The sequence below is a fragment of the Manacus vitellinus genome, unplaced genomic scaffold (genome assembly GCF_001715985.3).
Source record: "Manacus vitellinus isolate BGI_N305 unplaced genomic scaffold, ASM171598v3 scaffold_15_pilon, whole genome shotgun sequence".
In the NCBI taxonomy this organism is placed as follows: Eukaryota; Metazoa; Chordata; class Aves; order Passeriformes; family Pipridae; genus Manacus; species Manacus vitellinus.
In genome coordinates, this window is record NW_021939122.1 from 3929269 (window position 1) to 3946661 (window position 17393).

Sequence of the window (17393 nt, forward strand, 5' to 3'; positions counted from 1 at the left end):
AAAGGCAACTGGTTTCAGTGAGAGAAAACCAACAGAGAAAGAAAACCAACAACCTCTGATTGCTTGCTTTTGTTTTATATCACCTTGTATACCCTGGTATAAATCAGAATTAAGTCTAGGGCATCTAAGAAGTTGTTCTCCCTTTCCTTCATAGCAATATCCCCCCCACCGGTACACTCTAGGCAGTAACATATTAGAGTAGTCTGCTATGTACTCAGTTGATTGGCCAGCACCAGCATCCTCTGCCACTACCAACTCTCATCACTAAAGTCACCAAGTCTGTCCTCCCACTCAAGATATCTTCTTTCACCACTCTCCATTGCTGTGTTCATCCCACAAAGTATGAGTTCCCTCTTTCTCTATATAAAGACTCCCTAATTAAGCTTCACCATGGATGCCCTGTGAAGGTCTGCTGAGACACCAGACCTACTTTACGAAGAGACAAGTCATCCAGTGTCACCTCTTAAAAAGGAATACAGAGTTTCATTGGGAAGTTAATGAACTAAGTAAATAAATGTAATCATAATGGATTAGAGTAAATATTCTCCTGTAAAATAGCTTCCAATAAAAATATGGCATTGCCAGGAGGATGTGATGTTATTTACTACTTAATAGACAAGGCATAGAAGAAGTATCTTAGTGGACCTCTGTGTTCAGGTGGGCAGCTCAGATAAAGACAGACTGTTGAAAAACATCCTGATTTTCAGGCTCCTGCCATTTATTATTCACAGTCTTTCTCCAAGGTCACTCAAAAAATCATCCAGGTCTCCTGAACACTCCTCTAGTGATCTACCCACTTTTGCCACAGGGGTATCTTTTCTTGCACAAGTAAAAATTAGACCCTGGTCTTGGAGGCAAAACAAACTGTTCCAGTAACCAAAAAGATGTCAACACAGATGTTAAGAAAGAAGAAGAGACAGAGGGTGTTTGTTTCTGCTTTTACATCTAACAACTGCTGCGTTTGTGGTTCAGCTGAGCAGGAAGTTCTAGGAGGAGGAGACCCAAATGGTCTCCTACATTTTGGTAATGCTTTATCCACAACAAGGCAGTCCTTTACTCTCCACGTGAACCCTGTGACAGGATTGCATTTTGCAAAAGGCTCAGAACGAAATTTAAGTACTGCCACGTTGCCATGGAGCGTTGGACCCCATGGCATTATAGCTGGTGGGGGAAGGGGGAAGCTGTGTGTTAAGAGATGCAACCAGAGATTGGAAGGGTACTGGATGGGAAGACAAATTGTATTCAGTATACAACTCTGACGTGAAGTGATTTTGCTAGGTTGCTGCTGGAAAGATTTTAGATTAGAGGGAAGACTGATAATGTAATTTGTCTTCTACCACAATGAGAGGAGGTGAGAGGTGCCTTGGGGAGGTAAGGGGAAAGATGCCATGAACCTATTACAGGTTATTTTCTGAAAGGCACTGCAAACCACTTCTATTTACCCATAGCTTATTTTCCTATGAAGAAGCAGTGCTGGCTGGCAGGGAAGGTGGTTGCAAAGTTTCAAGACAGGTTCCCTGGGCTGTACTCGGGCAAGATGTGAAGCCACCGAGTTACTATCAGGATTAGTCTATTCTTAGCATACCAGCGTGTGTTCAGCCCCCACATACCACTATCTAAATATAGTCCCTACTGAAGGACAGATGCTGCCAAGTTGGATCTGACCCCTCCTCTTGCATTCTGTTCCTGAAAGCTAGGCTGAATTCCCCAAGACACGTCCAATAGTCAGCATGTCCTTTTGTCTCCCCAGGGCTGTACAAGGAAACTTGTACTGTACTGTTAAAGCCTGATCCCAACCCTGGCCTTCCTGACCTCTCCTAGCACTGGTCTTCCCTTTAATATTTTTTTTTATTCCTTTCCTCCTCAGTTGTCACCTTCACTCTTTTTCTTTTTTCCCCTCAATTGTTTCTGTCCTTCTCCTTCTGTCTGATTGCACATGATCAATGAGAGGAAGCAGGTAAAAAAAAAAAAACATGCACATGTATGTGTGTGTATCTGGGTGCTGCAGACACCCAAACCTCTCTGCCAAGGGCTCTTTTGTTACTACAGAACTCCTGCTGAGAGGGCGGGGAGACAGACAATTTTTTGAGTAAATCTGTTCCAGTTTTTCACACTGATTTGTATTTCCAGTAGCATAAATCAGTAAGACTCTGAAATTAGGATTTCCTAAATCCATCTGATATCATAACAGGACATTCCTCCAATTAGTCAAGGTATGCCATGGGAGAGTGTGTCTACTGAGGCACAGAGTGGAAAGTGTAACAGAGTTAGTTAACAAGAGGCTCACAGAATTTGTGGGGCTCCTCATAAAAAGGAGAGATCAGTCCTCGCCAGTATGTGCTAGAAGGTCAGACAGTGCAATCCCCCAGGGCCAGGTCTGGGGCCAGCCCTGACCACTTGTCAGAGTCCATCAGCCTCTCATGTGCACAAGAAAGCTCTCCAGATATCTGCTACAGGAAGCAGAGAGGTTTTCTCTTTGAAATACCACTTTTTCCAGCCTTTCCCATATCTTTAGAACAGCTGTCTGGTGACACCTTCCAACATGTCTACAACCTAAGCAGAAGCTCCCTGTTAGTGACACTTCATGTGGCTCACTGGGTGCCCAGGAGAGGGCCTCTTTTAGATATGGGGAGCAAGTGACTCAAGGCTGAGGGCAAACTGACCTTCAGGATGGGCAGCGAGCCTGGCTTTTGGACTAGGCAGCCACCCTGTCCTGGACCCTCAAAAGCTCAGTGCTGCCCTTGCTGTAAGCAAGGTGTGCAGGTTATGGGTTGTCATTACAGTCTCCACAGCACTGGGCTGGCAGGCATATAAAATCTGGCAGGCATGTCCTGGTCTCTGTCCAGAGGCTCTGCAGCCTCCGGCACACTGCACCCTGCTGTCATGGTTGTGGATTAAGTCCTGTCCTGTCCTTTCTGTTTGACGAGCTTTCTTCCTTCTCTCCCTGCACAATCCTCTCTGCCTTTAACCTCTTTGCCTTCCTCCCTAGCAAATCAGTGGGGTAGGGATTTGGCATAAAAATTAAGCTGTGGATAGTTCATTTCCCTCGGACCCTGGGAAGCAAATTCATAAAAATTCCAGGGAGGGTTTATAAACCTATGGGAGACTGTGCCAGAAGAAACATGCTATTTTCAGACTCGCTAGGTCTTTTCCTGTGCCAAAAGAGACCTGGTCCTGTTTTCCCAGAGAGGAATGGAGACGGGGAGAAGTCCTTCCTAGACTACAGAGGTAGTTTGCAGACTCTTGCAACAGCACTGAAGGACCAATAGTTGCTTTAGCACGTGGGCTCTCTGTCACTCTGGTAAAATCTGAGCACAGACCAAGCCAGAGCCAGAATCCTCACCAACAACGAGAGAAAAGCTTTGCCTGCTTGTGATGCTCAGCCTGCATGGGACTGCTTGTGTCCCACCAGCCTGCTCTAATATAAAGGTACCTGAAACAGCAGCGGGCAGTGTTGGGACCACAGCCTAATCCTCCCTGCCTGGGAATACTGAACACTTGCCTGCAAATTCTCACATACTATGGGACCAGAGGATCACAGGAAGCTTACTACTGCTGCTCTGGTTGGTCACCAGCCTACATCCAGTTGGTTTCAGTGAGCATGGAGGAATACGATCGGATGTGACTAATGCTCTGAGCACCTGCTGACAGCCTTTAACCCCCAGTCTCCTCACTCCATAACTGGGAGACATACTCAGCAAGTATGTTCCTATCCAGTGCTAAGCACCAAGCACTTGGCCATGGAGCAGCAGTTGGCCTTTTGGGGAATACCAGGGGACACTCCTTCTAACCTCTCTTCAACTTCCTAACTCTCTTCTTTAGCTGCCATGTCAGTAGGCAGCACTGGAAAATGTGTCTGCTCTCTCTTCTCAGTTAACAGCTGCTCCTCAAGGGAGTATCAGGAAGCAGCATTTATATTGTAAAAGCAGAAAAGTGGTTCTTCAGCAGTAGTTCATTATAGACCCACACATTCTCATTCCAGGCTTATATTAACAAGGAGGGAGATAAAGGACTAAAATGACAGAGGCTGATGGATGTGGCAGCTGGGATGAGCCAGTCCCTATTTTAAGCATGCAGGCAAAATTTGGGGTCAAGCTGGAAAGGCTACAGAGCGATAAAGTGCCAGTGAACACAAAAACAACTTGAAGGATAGCCCTCCTCTTTCCATCTTTTTCCCGAACACCTCTCGGTCCTGCTGACAGGCTGACCTGGGAGGAGTGCTGCTCTTGCCTGAACATGGGCCAGCAGGGTCGAGTTCTGGGTGCAAGCACACCCCATGGGTGCAGAGGGCCTGGGCCCTGAGCCCAGCCAACCATGACATGGGACCTCCTTAGGGCTCCAGCCCTCTCCTTCCCTGCTCCCCTACTGCCCCTGCAAGAACAGTGACAGGGCAGCAATCTTCCCACATCCACTTCTCTTTCATAAGGCTGCCATAGAAGTGCAGGCAATGTAACTGAGACTGGTTGCTCCAGCACAAGGCTGTAAGAAGGTGCCCTGCTGTGTTGCCTCTCTGCAGGATCTGCCACAGTTCGTTCACTGCACCCTCTGTTAAACAGCTCTGCACTGATGTGTCTCTCACTTAACTTCAAGATTCAAAGAAATCTTCGAGAAGCATCTACAAATCCACTATATTACTACCTTGGCCCTGACTTCCTCTGATCCATTTTTTCCTGAATATTCTTTTATGTGCAAAATCAGTCTATTATGGGTATTAAACTGTCCTACAAGACTATCTCCATTGCTTCCCTATACGGGAGAGGTCTGTGGGTTTTGGCTGATTGGGCATTTGGTTTCCTTGCTTGCTTGACCTAACAGAAAGGCTAGGCTGTGTTGGTAAGAAGTTTAACTGATGGATGATAGAAAAAAAGAGAGAGGAAACACTTGGTGTAAGATGGCCATGAGAGGCCAGATCTAGGAACTAGCCTGGAACTATAGACTCCAACTCCATTCTCAGATATAGCAATGCATATCCTGCACAACTCCTGTTAAGGCTACAGATTTATTCCAAGTTTACACTTGTGTAACAGGACACCATATGGTCTGATGCAGATGTCCAGAAATACACTGGCCAAAGCCATTGGAACAGGAATGCTTAACAGAAGAAAGTGCCTCTTTCATGACAGAGCCACCATCTCTCCCCAGTGTCAGCTTCCATGAGGATGGTACCTGCAGGGGCTCTGCATGAGAGCCAGGGATCATACTGAGGAATCACAGTAGGGTTGTGCAGAAGGACACACAGTCATGTACAGGCATAGTCTGGAAAGAGTTTCTGTTCCCTCTCTGAAATACAGACTCTCTAAGCAACTTAGGAGATAGGGAGCAAGAGGAGAAAAGCATGTAGATGTTCTTGAGTCTTTCATCTGCCCTGAAGAAGTTGAACTGGGTTGGTGATCAGGTCAGGCCTATGCTCAGCAGAGATGTTCTTGGAATTAACGGGAATGCAGAGACCACAGCCAGGGCTCTGCAAGAGGACTAGTTCTCCACCCTGGCACGAAGCAGTCTTAGGCCTTATTTTGTCCTATCGGGGACAGAGCAATAGAAGGGACAGCAGGAGACAAACGACTGAACTAAATAGCTGCTGTTCTTTCCTTCATCTCTATCCTCTCTCCTGCTTTTCCAGATCCGAAAGAGAAGCAAAGCATGCCGTGGAGGCCTGTGGGAAAATGATGTGATAGTATCTATCAATGGGAAGTCATGTGCTGGCCTTTCCCATGCTAATGCCATGCAGATCATCGATTCTTCCAACGGCATGCTCAACATCCGTGTGAAAAGGTAACCTGCACCCAAGCACCAGTGCTGTGACAGTGCAGACAGCTGGGCAGCTTCATCCAGCACAGAAGCTCTCCATACCTAGCAGAAAGAAGGCAGGCAGGAAGCCTTTGGTTTTGCCATACTGCAAAGTGGGAGGACTAGGAGGACTTCTCCATGGCTAACGTGCAGCCATCTCAATGTTTTGCCCTGTCTCTGTGCTGCTCTCCAGAGTGACTGGCTCTGGGGCTGAACTGACCCCAGGCATCCCCACCCCTCAGGCTGAAGGGAAATGTTTGCAGTGTGAGGGCTGTGCTGGAAATAATGAGCTATTTAGGCTCCTATGCCCAAGATGGCATAGGGCAGTTCATCTCAGCAAGTAACAGACTGGTTCATTCTGGGTAAATAACTGTTCTGTAGAAATGGATTTGACTATACAATGAATAATTAAGCCAGAACAAGATTACCCAAGTATTTACTACATCAGGCCAGTTGTCCAACAGTCTGTGAACTGACTTCCACAAAGATTATAGGTGTGTGGCTGAGTCCCCCTTTTATGGGAAGAAATATCTCTGTCAGTCTCTAGTTCAGCAGAATAGTGGAGATTAGCTCAAATGTAAGCATAAAAATGGTCCCAGTAACGTTCCTCATTCTCCCTGTGCTAAGTTAACCTAGTGCCTCAGTGCATGCTGGATGTGGCCTAAGCTGTAAATGAATAATCAAATAAAGATGAAGGCAGAAAAGCTGTGTGAAGTCCCAGTCCCAAAACTACTGCCAAAACAGAAGTCACCCTCAGAAAAACAGGCCCTGGTGAAGGGGGCTGGGAGATGGGATTTTCTACAGTCCTGAACAGGCAGAGCACTGTGAGCAGTGAGGAGGGACAGCCACGCTGGTTGCTGACATCTGTAAAGCAGGGGCAGAGGTGGGCAGTGCTCAGAGAAGGAAAGCCTGAGCATGTAGGATGTTTCCCTTGGCTTTAGGTAACACGCTGGTGCCTTCTGATGTGCTCACTCTATACCCTAGCTGTGATTAAGTGGGATGAACAAGTTCTATACAAGGTGTCCAGAATAGCTCCTGGTCCCTTGCCAAGGCCTTATCTCACCCCATCGGAGCCTATCTGCAGCCAACAGTTGCCTGGGCAAATTCCAGTGGGGCAAAATCAGCATACTTTGAATTAACAAAGGCAGGCTTCTCACAGCCCTCTGGGAGCCAGCATTGGATGGTTTGGAAATAACATAACCAGTTGGCTGCAACCTGGAGTAGTGGAGAAATCATCACATATCACTTTCTTGACCACATCTCTGTTCCCACTTCATATTTATGTTCCCAGAAAAAAACACCAATCAATCCTGTTCAGAAAGGAGAGGTAGCTGGATGACTCTGGAGTATGTGTATCTCAGAAAAAGAGGGAGGGAGAGATACTGTGATCTGACAATGCAGAACAAGAGAAACTGGCTTACAAGCAGTAATGCTTTTCAGTTATTTGATTGAGTATTTAAAGAAGAGGAAGGACTGTTCTGTATTGCTTGTGGAACTTTGAGTTTGCTCCTCACTGAGAGTTCATAATGGCAAATAGTATTAAAAAAAATAAACTGCCAGAGAAATTGTCCCACCCTTAGCTTCGACAGAGGTTTGCATTTGACATGAATATAAATTTTTCACAGTTTTGAACTGGGATCCAAGTCATGAATTCCACAGCTTTAGAGAGGTAATGCTGTCTGCCTGGCTTCCTGGTATGCATGTTCAGAAGGCAAATACTTAGGACTCCTTCATAGCTCTAATAAGCCCTGGCAACTCTGACAAGGAAAGGAAGAAGTTCCCAGCTCCATCTTTATGGTCTAGAGTCAAACTACCACTGAAATCAAGACTCACTCTTGAGGAGAGGGAAGACAGAGTGGGCTCTTTCCCTGTCAGCACAGCCAGTTCTCCTTCCCTCTGGCAGTCAGCAATAGGACTGATTGCCCCAGTCTGCCCTGCACCTACTCCAGACATCCTTCCAGATAACTTACAGACTTGAAGTCACTATACAAATGCCACTATGGATTGGACTGGCTGGCATGATTGCATGTGGTCATCAGAATCCTGGTAGCTAACTTGTGAAGCAGTCCCACAGTGAGCAGGCCAAACATCATGGTGGTCTGCTATCACAGGATACTAGAGCCCTACCCCCAAAAAACACTTGGGCCTTTTAATCCAAAGTATTGCCTATTTACTTCCATGTAGAGGTCAGGGCAAACAAACAGCACTGACTTCTTTGTTTGGAGCCCACTCTGATCCAAAGTAGTTTGGGGGTGCCAGGATCTGCAGAGCTGACACAGCTCCATGGTGCAGTCCCAGCTGCAGGAGCAGCTGGAGTGCAGTGTGGTAGCTGAGGCACCTGTGGTAGCTTGCTGACAAGAGGCAGGCTGAGAGGCACGTCCCACTGTCCTGGGGAATGTTTGCTACACAGGTATTCGTATCCCCAGGAGAAATGCCTGGGGAGCTGATTAAGCTGACTGGTAGAATTTTATGCTCTTAGGGCATTCTGATATTCAAGTGTTTAACACCTGATTTCCACAGAGTTGTGAAGCAGAAAATCAGGATGAGAGCACGTAGCTGATGCCAGAGATGAGTCTGCCCTTGGAGTCTACACTTCAAGTGGCTGTACCACCTGAAAGACACTTGAAACAGCATTTTGATCCATAGCTCTCTCTCACATGTCAGAGTTTCCTTCTCGCTTAGCCCCACAAACCAGACCTCTCTCACCACTTTTCCTTCTCCCTACAGGATGGTTGGTGGGGACCAGACTGGCCCACGGTCCCAGCATTCCCCTTCTCCAGGGCAGCGAGTGCTCTCCCCCCCATCCCTGCTCAGCCCCCCAGCACAGTCACTCAGCTCTGAACCAGCAGGAGCCCCGGCCACCACACAGCCCTCGCAGCCACGGAGGTCACAGAGGCACCTGGAGAGCCTCACCTCCCCCCCGGACAGCGAGGCCTACTATGGGGAGACGGACAGCGATGCCGACAACGTGGCCCAGGAGAAGCACCGCCGGGCTCGCAAGAAGAGCCCGCGCTCCCCACCTGACAGCACCGCCAGCAAGGCGGATGAACCTCCGGATGAGGTGTCCCTGTCTGAACAGAGCGGCTACGAGAGCATGCCAGAGGCTGCTGTGCAGGGGGGAGCAGAGGTGCCCAGCTCCAGTGGGGTGGCCAAGAGGGAGATTGTCTGCCTGCCTGGCAGCCGCACAGACACTCCATTCTCAGACAGCGAGGGACAGCTGCGGCCACCATCAACAGAGGGACGGGAGCCTTCTCCAGAGGCAATGCTCCTGCCCCACGCCACCAAGGCTATCCGAGCGGAACGCCATCTCATCCCTATGGTGGGGCCAGTGGAACATCCGATTGATGAAGACCTAACCACCACGTATACAGAGAAAGCCAAGCAGGCCAGTAAGTCCTCTGTACCCTGCCACTCACTCATGCCCTTTTCTTATGCTGGATCTCCTTCCAAAAGCCTAATTCCTGCAAATATCAAGTGGGTTAGCTCCTCTAGCTTGCAAAGAAGCAGAGTCAAATCAGACCTGCAGAGACTGGGGCTTCCTATTGCAGTTGGGTCTACCTCACCCAAGAGGTCCCAATGAACAGATAAGAGAAAGAGTCTGGGTCTGGGATCTGGGAGTCACTCATAGAAGCTGCAGCCATGCAACCAGCTGTGGCTCTAGCACCCTGTTCAGCTCAGTTCTACATGGGTACAGAGCCATGTAGTATTACATATGACTAAGGACTGATGAGATAATTTTCAGTCAGCATAGCCCTAAAAGAGTCTTGTCAGTAAGTCATTCACTTCTCTCACCCTGTCAGGGAGCTCAGGGAGGGACTTGTCTCCGTCGACTTTTGGAGGATGTTTTCTCTGCAGGCACTCACTCCAGCAAGGGTGTCCATGTCCAGCAGCAGCTGGTGAACTCTGCTAGAACTGGGTATTGGCAGAGAAGGGTTGCCAGCAAGGATAGGCAGGAGCTGCTAAATCAGCTCTTGAGACAGTTCCTTGTAGTGCAAGCCCTGATAGTCAAGACCTTTCCATGTAGAATAAAGTACTGAAAAATGTAGTGTAGTATATGGGTGACAAACCTGAAGTGACCTTAGTTGTGAATATCTTTCCTGGTTTCTGCTACACATGGAGTATTTCAATGCCAAACATGAAGGTAGAACAAGACATTACCAGATTTCACAGTTGTGATCTATCCAATAATATTAAAAACAAGGTGATCAAAAACTTATTTTCATATGAGTACCTCAGTGTGTAGTATGATTGACTAATTTACACTTCTCTGAGCCTAGAAAAAAAGCAAGTTTTAAAAAAGTGGTTCAGCTGGGGGACAGAATAGAAAACAGAGACACAAAAATTGCCAGACTCAATCAGAAATAAAGCACATGGATTCTAACTTCTGATTCTCTGCTTCAAATGCTAGACATTTTTACCCAGACCCAAGCGATTATAAAGCCTTTATTTTATCTTTTCCTTGGGCTAAACATTCTTTTATCTGTTCTGCCTAAGGGATCCTATAGAGGTAACTTTCAAACCTAGGTGCTTCCATCAGGCAGGGCACTGTCTTCCTGCTCTGCCCAGCACTGAGAGGACAGACTCAGTTGGGTCCCTTATGTCTGGCCCTGCTAGGCAGTGTAATCGACCTGGTGCCTTGTAGTATTTCTTCCTAGTCTCTATCACTCATTTGCCTTAGGACAAGAAAGAAAGTAGCAATTTCAGCCTCCCTGAAGATGAAGTTATTTTTTCCCTCTTTGAATAATGTACAGGCATGAGGTGAATGTTGAGAAAGGCATGTTCAGCTGCTCCCTGCCACCTGATAGTTCTAACAGTGGATGAGCAACTGCTTTACATCAAGACTTATTTTCACAGACTACATGAGTACAGAAGGATCTCAGGAAAGCCATGTATTTAATTCAGAGCATTTCTGATGGCAAAATAATATCCCATGGCAGGAGGTGATGCAATAATATTTCCAGCTAGAGCTAGGGTTCCCAGAAGCACTGCAGACTGAGATAATATTTTATTCTCTTATTACTCCCTCACTGCTCACTCCCTTTCTGGTTTATGTTTGGCCATGGGTGTCCTCATGTAAGAGTTACTCTGCCATGGATGGCAATTCACACAGCCAACTTGGTCTTTTCTTGGGTTAGGGATCTTGGCAGTATATGAGAAGGCACAGCTCTACATCCTGATCATGCTGGAGCACAGCAGCCATTAAAACAAAAGTCAGGTTCAGGAGCCAGTAACTCTGTGAAGGAAGGAAGCAAGGAAGAAATATGAAAGGTGTTCATTAGATGGTGAACAGAGCTAAGGAACACCTATACCTGGAATAAACCCAGGTACAAACACAAGAGGTTGTGGGACTGCTGACCTGCACTGGCTCCATGGGGAGGCTGCTTGCAGAGGAGCTACTCATTGGCATGGGAGGCACATGGTAGAGCTCACTTATTTATACTAGGCAAGGATTTGACTCCATGAGCAGAACACAGTGTGGTGGCAAGTATCAACAGCCCAAAATCAGGATTTGGTAGTGGGTGGGGTGGAGCAAAATCAGCACAGGAAAGAGGGGGCAGCAGCTCCTGGTGCCACTGTATAATGCCCTGCATGTCATCAACTGCTGAACTGTGCTTTTTCATCCCCAGCAAAGACACAGTGTCTTGGAGGTCCTTAGAGAGCCAACACCCTTGCAGTGAAGTTTGGGCCTCTCTCTTTCCAAAGTTCATGCTGTATTTGCACATTGGTACTGGTTCATTTTTTCCAACCTATGGGATAAGCGTGTACGTCATCCGAGCCCTCCACAGGACACATCACTTAGATATGCCTGCTCAAAAACCACTCAGAGCATTGCTGGTGCAAACCACTGGGGCACTGTGGGAAGCCACACACCACCCAAATGTGGGGGAACTTGTTGTACAAGTAAAAGGACTTCAGTCTTCATCACTACCCAGTGTCTACCATGCACTCTGGTGTTCTGCTCAGTGGGGTAAGAGAATGGCCAGCAAACAGGGACTCTTTGCTTTATTTTAAATGAACTAACAGAACAGTCATATTTGTGAATAGCCAATATTTTGCCTAATCTGTAGAAATAAAAGTACAAATTTGTTTACTTCCCACTAAAACTGTAACTTTCTCTCTTTAAAGAGGTGATTAATCCCTGGGGAAACTGGGGATCTTTAGGGCTCAGTTTGTCATCACTGTACAGGGCAAAACTATGTCCCTTCCTGAAATTATTTATGTGCCACTTGGACAGTGCAGAAGAAAAGGAAGAGATAACAAGATAGAAAATACTAATTAAAAATCTGAATCAGTTTCAAAAGGTTAGCAGAAAGTGGGAGCTCGTGGCAGGGAGAATCAGACTACAATTGTCACAAGTAGTTGCTAGTGAGGTTCTTTGTTTCCCCATAGCTCCTGCAGTGCCCTTCTCTTCTCACCCCACCCTCAGAGGCTCAGGATCCATCTGTAGCCAGGGTTGCTTCTTCTCAGCCACCTGTGCTCTCTAAGGTGCACTGTATTTTCACCCCCACCCTAAATCATCTCACAGGACAAAGGGCTCAGCCTTTCTCACCACTGAAAATACCAATTGCCAGTAGAAGACAGGCATACCAAGACAGCAGTCTATTCCTAACTTGCTATCACACTGTGTCAGTGCAAGAAGTGCTTCAAAATATCTCAATTTAAACTTATCCTCTGAACTATTTTTAGTTCCTAGGACTCAAGAGCCTCTCCATGTATGGTAGGGGAAGGGAGGGAAAAATGGGTGGGGAAATTTCCTCCTCTGCTTTATATGGGCCTGGCTGCCTGTGCAGAGTCATCAAAGATACTACATTCCATATCAGAAAAGGAAATCCTTCTTGTTTAAAGCGGATGTACAGCAGCATCACTTGAAAAGATAGGGTGCTTATAAATAAGTGGCCTATTCATCAGAGGGTCATATAGATTACCTCTTCTAAGAGTGACTGCAGTCACATTTCTCTGCAGAGAGGGTGAGCACAGCAAGCCATCTCTCCACCTATTACAATCCGTACAGGCCACAGGAGCCATGAACAAGATGAAGTACCTGAATGGCAGTTTGAACTTACTGCACCACATTTTCTACTTGCCTTTCAGCTTTCACAGTTGTGACTCTAATGATCACATTTATGTGGTTGTTAGACTAACTTCCTGGTTTTGCCATTGACTGCAGTCTAGGAGACCAAAAGATTCAGGATAGTAGTCAACTGACCTGATCCTACCTGCTTTAAAGTAAAATAGAAAAGCATTCTGCTCAGACCAGGAGATTAAAATTAATTGCCTGAACTATTGATCTCACAGGAAGTCTGTTCCTAGCAGTATGAAGCAATGTTGAATCACCCTTGGCCCTTGCTACTCAGTGAGCAGCCAGCCACTAGGAAAACAAGGACAACAGCTTCCATGGTTGAACAACAGATGGAGGGTCTGATCTCACTTCAGCACACATTAAACTGGAAATTGCATCTACTTGGGAAATCAGTTTACGTACAGTGCTGCAGCCTAGTTGTAGGTGTTTGCTTAAGAATACCCCATTTAATAACTAACATTCAGCTTTGAATTCTCTGCCACTTGGAAGGCATTTATTAAAGAAGACCACAGTGATATAAATTCTGGGCATCTAAAGCCCTCTTTCTCTACTTTTAGGCTTGAGTATGACATTTGAGCTTATGCCTTCAGTTTATGTTCCTCTATCGAAAGCACAGAGGTGATATTGTCAGGCTGATGTATCAATGGTTTGGGCAGAAGACAGAGACTATAAACTAGTGTTGCCCATCTTGGCTAGTCTAGTTGAACTTTTCCTTCTTTCTTGAACCATCTCAAAATTTGTCACAAGTAACTGGCCCTCTTCCTTGGGTGTTCTTACTGGAGAGCTCCAGCATCGTTCCATCGGGCATCACTCTTGTCCAGCATTTCAGTGAGGATGCTGTGGGTTGTAGCACTGGAAGTGAGGCAGATAGAGCTCTGCTCTGCTCCACCTTTGTACTTCACTGCTATCCTGCTGCCCCAGAGCCGTACAGAGACATGGATTTAGCTGAAAATATATTAACTCAAAATAAATTTAGCTGTATATAACATTCTCTGGGAGGTGAAAGATCTTTAGTATTTGAAGATGTATGGAGGAAAATTATATGATCCCCAAAATGAAAAGGTATATAGTCTCTTTTGTCCTAGTATTTCCACCTTATGTCATTTGGGGCATCTTTTTAAAACTATCAGTTACTCAGACATTATTATTGTCAGCACAGGGACTCTGCCTCTGGGTCACAGTTCCTCAGACGTGATAGGGGATCATTCATCCTCCTGCTGCTGGTGAAAAGTGTCAGCAGTTCTCTTCCAAGCTCACACTTCCATGGCCCTTGCAGAGCCCCAGCTAGTGATTTTTCACACTGTGCTGCCACATACATTCAGTTAACATAGCCTGTCCTTGCACGTGCACTTCTGGTCTGACTTAGGATGTGAAAGGTTGATGGGGAACAATGGGATTAACCTAAATTTTACCAATAATACAGATCTCAAAGGTGATTAGAGCAATAATCACACTGAAACAACTATATCTATATAACCCCTGTCTTAGCTAAGCTGATAGTTTTAGCTTCCAGGATTTTGAGTGCTGAGTTGAAAGAAATCGCAATGTAAACAGGCAATGGGAATCCCTCTCCCTGTCCAGTTGTTTCCATCAATTCTGAAAGTGATATGGGACTTCCTGACAGGGCTGGGACAAGTCTGCTCAGGGACAACACAAATGAGACAAAGTGATAGTGATGGATGAGGGAGAGGCATAAAAGGGTCAGGCATAAAGGGACTTCAACAAGGGGTAATTAAACAACAGTCATTACTCAAAAGAAGCGAGAGAAAATTATAGCTAGAGAGGAGAAAACTGTCAACCTGGCAAATAATCATTCTCCAGTTTCACTTAAATCCATCGTAGGAAGGGAGATCAGTTTGTTGTGAAATGTGTAAAGCTTCACTGTCATCAGTGCATCCACCACTTACGTTAACCAAGAATCTACCTCTTTGAAAGAAACAGGAGCAGAAATGAGGGCAAGTAGATTTAACATATCTTGATACACAGACTATACTGAAAGGACAAGGCTGAATCATATTCTCTATAGAGGTGAAATGTAAGGAATTAATAAAAATTGTATCAGAATGGTCCTCAGTCCTTGATAAATACCCTGGAATAATGGGAAGGGTTTCAGGGAAAGAGAGCAAGAATATACCCTTCTAATAACATTGAGAATAAGAAAAAATTAATAATAAATATTTAGCTTCAATTAGGTGAATGAAGTAGTTCTTTTGAGCATACTTTGTGGAAAAATCAACATGGACTAATAGAACGTAGAAAGAGAGAGAGTCTTTGAGCTGCTCAGTAAGATAAGAATTCATGGCTAAAGAAATACGGTGGACACAGTATATGTTGGCTTCTCTAAGATACCTGATATGGTTCCACATGACTTTTCCAGCGAGAGAAATATGGATGAGATAGGACTACTGTAAGGTGACTGCACAATTGGCTAAGAATAGAACAGAAAACATACCTATTAATGGTTCATGATGTCATATTAGCTAACTGGCTAAGTTGGTAGTAGTGTTTCACTGGGCTTCTGAATCTAACAGGACTACCTCTATATTTTCACCCATGTAGCTTTAAACACTAACATGCCAATCAAAGGTCCTCTCCACCTCAATGTTATATGACTGGCAAGGAGACGGATGATTAAAAATCCCAACCCTCCTCTCTTCTGTCAGTGGATCTTGTACTCTGGCTGCATCTAGACAGAACGAGCAGTATGTGCTGTGGGGCACACCACAGCCCCGAAACCGCCACTGTTCAGAACGGGAAACTAGCTGAGACACCTTGCAGCTTTCCTCTGGTCTTCCTTCCCACAGAAACCCAGGTGTGTGGGGGACACAGGGGAGGGAGGTGAGTTACCTGGACTGAGGAGCTCAAAAGTGTTCCCAGGTAAACCACTATTGTCTTCCTATTTGCTTTTTCAGCTGCCAGTGCCTGGTGGTGAAGCATTGTAAATGTGTGTTGTTTCTCTTGACTGTTGTATTTAGCAAGCAGTAACAGGAAATATCAATAATACCATTTTCAATGGATGGCCTGGGGATTCAGTGGAGTTTGCTGTGTATTCATCACCAGATGACATAACACATGGAGGGTATATGGTTGTCGTGTGAAAAGCTAGATTTTTAAATGTAGTTGGAACTTGAATAGCTGCAGAAAAGGACTAAAATCAATTGGATAACAAGAATATATGGCAAGTGCTACAGGATTAAACAAGTCCACATACCCAGATGGTGAACATACACTTGTCTGTCTTACTACACAGTAGATTCTGGAAACATGAAAGACAAAGAGACAGTGAATCAGTATCCTGCTGTCAGACATAGCAGAATTAGCAGATCCTAGTGTCCTTTTAATTAATGTTTTGTATTTGAGATCTCATTCTCTCATGTCTAGTAAATGCAAATCTGTCTGATGTCTCTCACATTCAAAATGAGAATGCATAATCTCTTTGTTGTGTGTGTTCTTCAGTTTTTGATGCCTGATTAAGACTGCACTCAGGCTTCTCGCTTCCTGTGGTGGGGTCTATCAGCTTTGTCAAGCCACTTATTCCCACATAAACTTTTACAAACATTGTACCAACATTGTACCTTTGTGACTTCAGACTTAAAATTAGCATGGGCTCAAAAGCTATTAGCATGAAATGGGTAATATCAAAAGACACACACCATGATTGCATAAACCTTCCTTAGGAAATTGGGCTAAAACAGCAAAAGACTAGTGCATTCAAGAGGTGCTGTCCTGGTAAAAGAAAGCTGCTCTTTGGCAGAACTTTGGCAATGTTGTTGTAAAAGAGTATGTAGAGAATATCCAGGGCCTGAGTGTGAGCCCTCAGCACAGAAAAACTGGCCATGTGTGCTGCCTCTGCACTGAGGACACTTTTACATCGAGCTCAGGAAGAAAGGCAAACTCTCTCTCAACTGAGGGAGATTTTTTGAGTGAACAAGCTATTCAAGCAGGATATCATGAGACTAATGTATTGCAGCTATGCACAGTGATGTCTCCACATCCTCTCTGCCTCGCAGAGCTCTTCAAGATAGATCAGCGTGGCTAAGAATGGTCAAAAATCTACAAAATGACTGGGCATGTTTTTTTCTTTCATGGGCTGTCAGCTCATCTGCAGAAAAGGTGATTCCTGTTTTTCAAAAACCAGGACATTGCAGCGGGGTAGTGTCTCACTGGGACACTTAAAATCACTAGCCATTTAAGAATAAATACTGGTTTGACAAGTATTTAACTATTTAACCTCAGACCTCAGATACGTACTTAAGTGTTGCAGACTTGAGTAGGACTGAAGCATTTGCCTGTAGCATCCTAAACTGGAGCTGAAGCCATATCCATGTTTTATATTATGCACAGGTTATGTGATGGAAGCGTGCAAATATCCAAGAATGAGAGACATGTTTCCTATCCTGAGAGTTTTACCACTTCTTTCAAGTAAAAGAATATATACTCCTCTGCTTAACTGTTTGCAGTTTAAATAGTGATCAAAGCTTGAAAGGTTGAAGCTTTCAACAGGGGAATATTTAGAAGGTCAATA

General features: G+C 45.4%; 1 protein-coding gene across 1 annotated transcript in view; it reads left to right on the forward strand.

Annotated features, from left to right (window-relative positions):
* The window catches only part of SYNPO2L (synaptopodin 2 like), a 37955-nt gene that overhangs the window by 9145 nt on the left and 11417 nt on the right, over nucleotides 1–17393 (forward strand). Inside the window, exons 2-3 of the mRNA XM_008924326.3 lie at nucleotides 5621–5772; nucleotides 8515–9176. Of these exons, the coding sequence (XP_008922574.2) occupies nucleotides 5621–5772; nucleotides 8515–9176 (814 nt within the window). The remainder of the gene's footprint in view (nucleotides 1–5620; nucleotides 5773–8514; nucleotides 9177–17393) is intronic.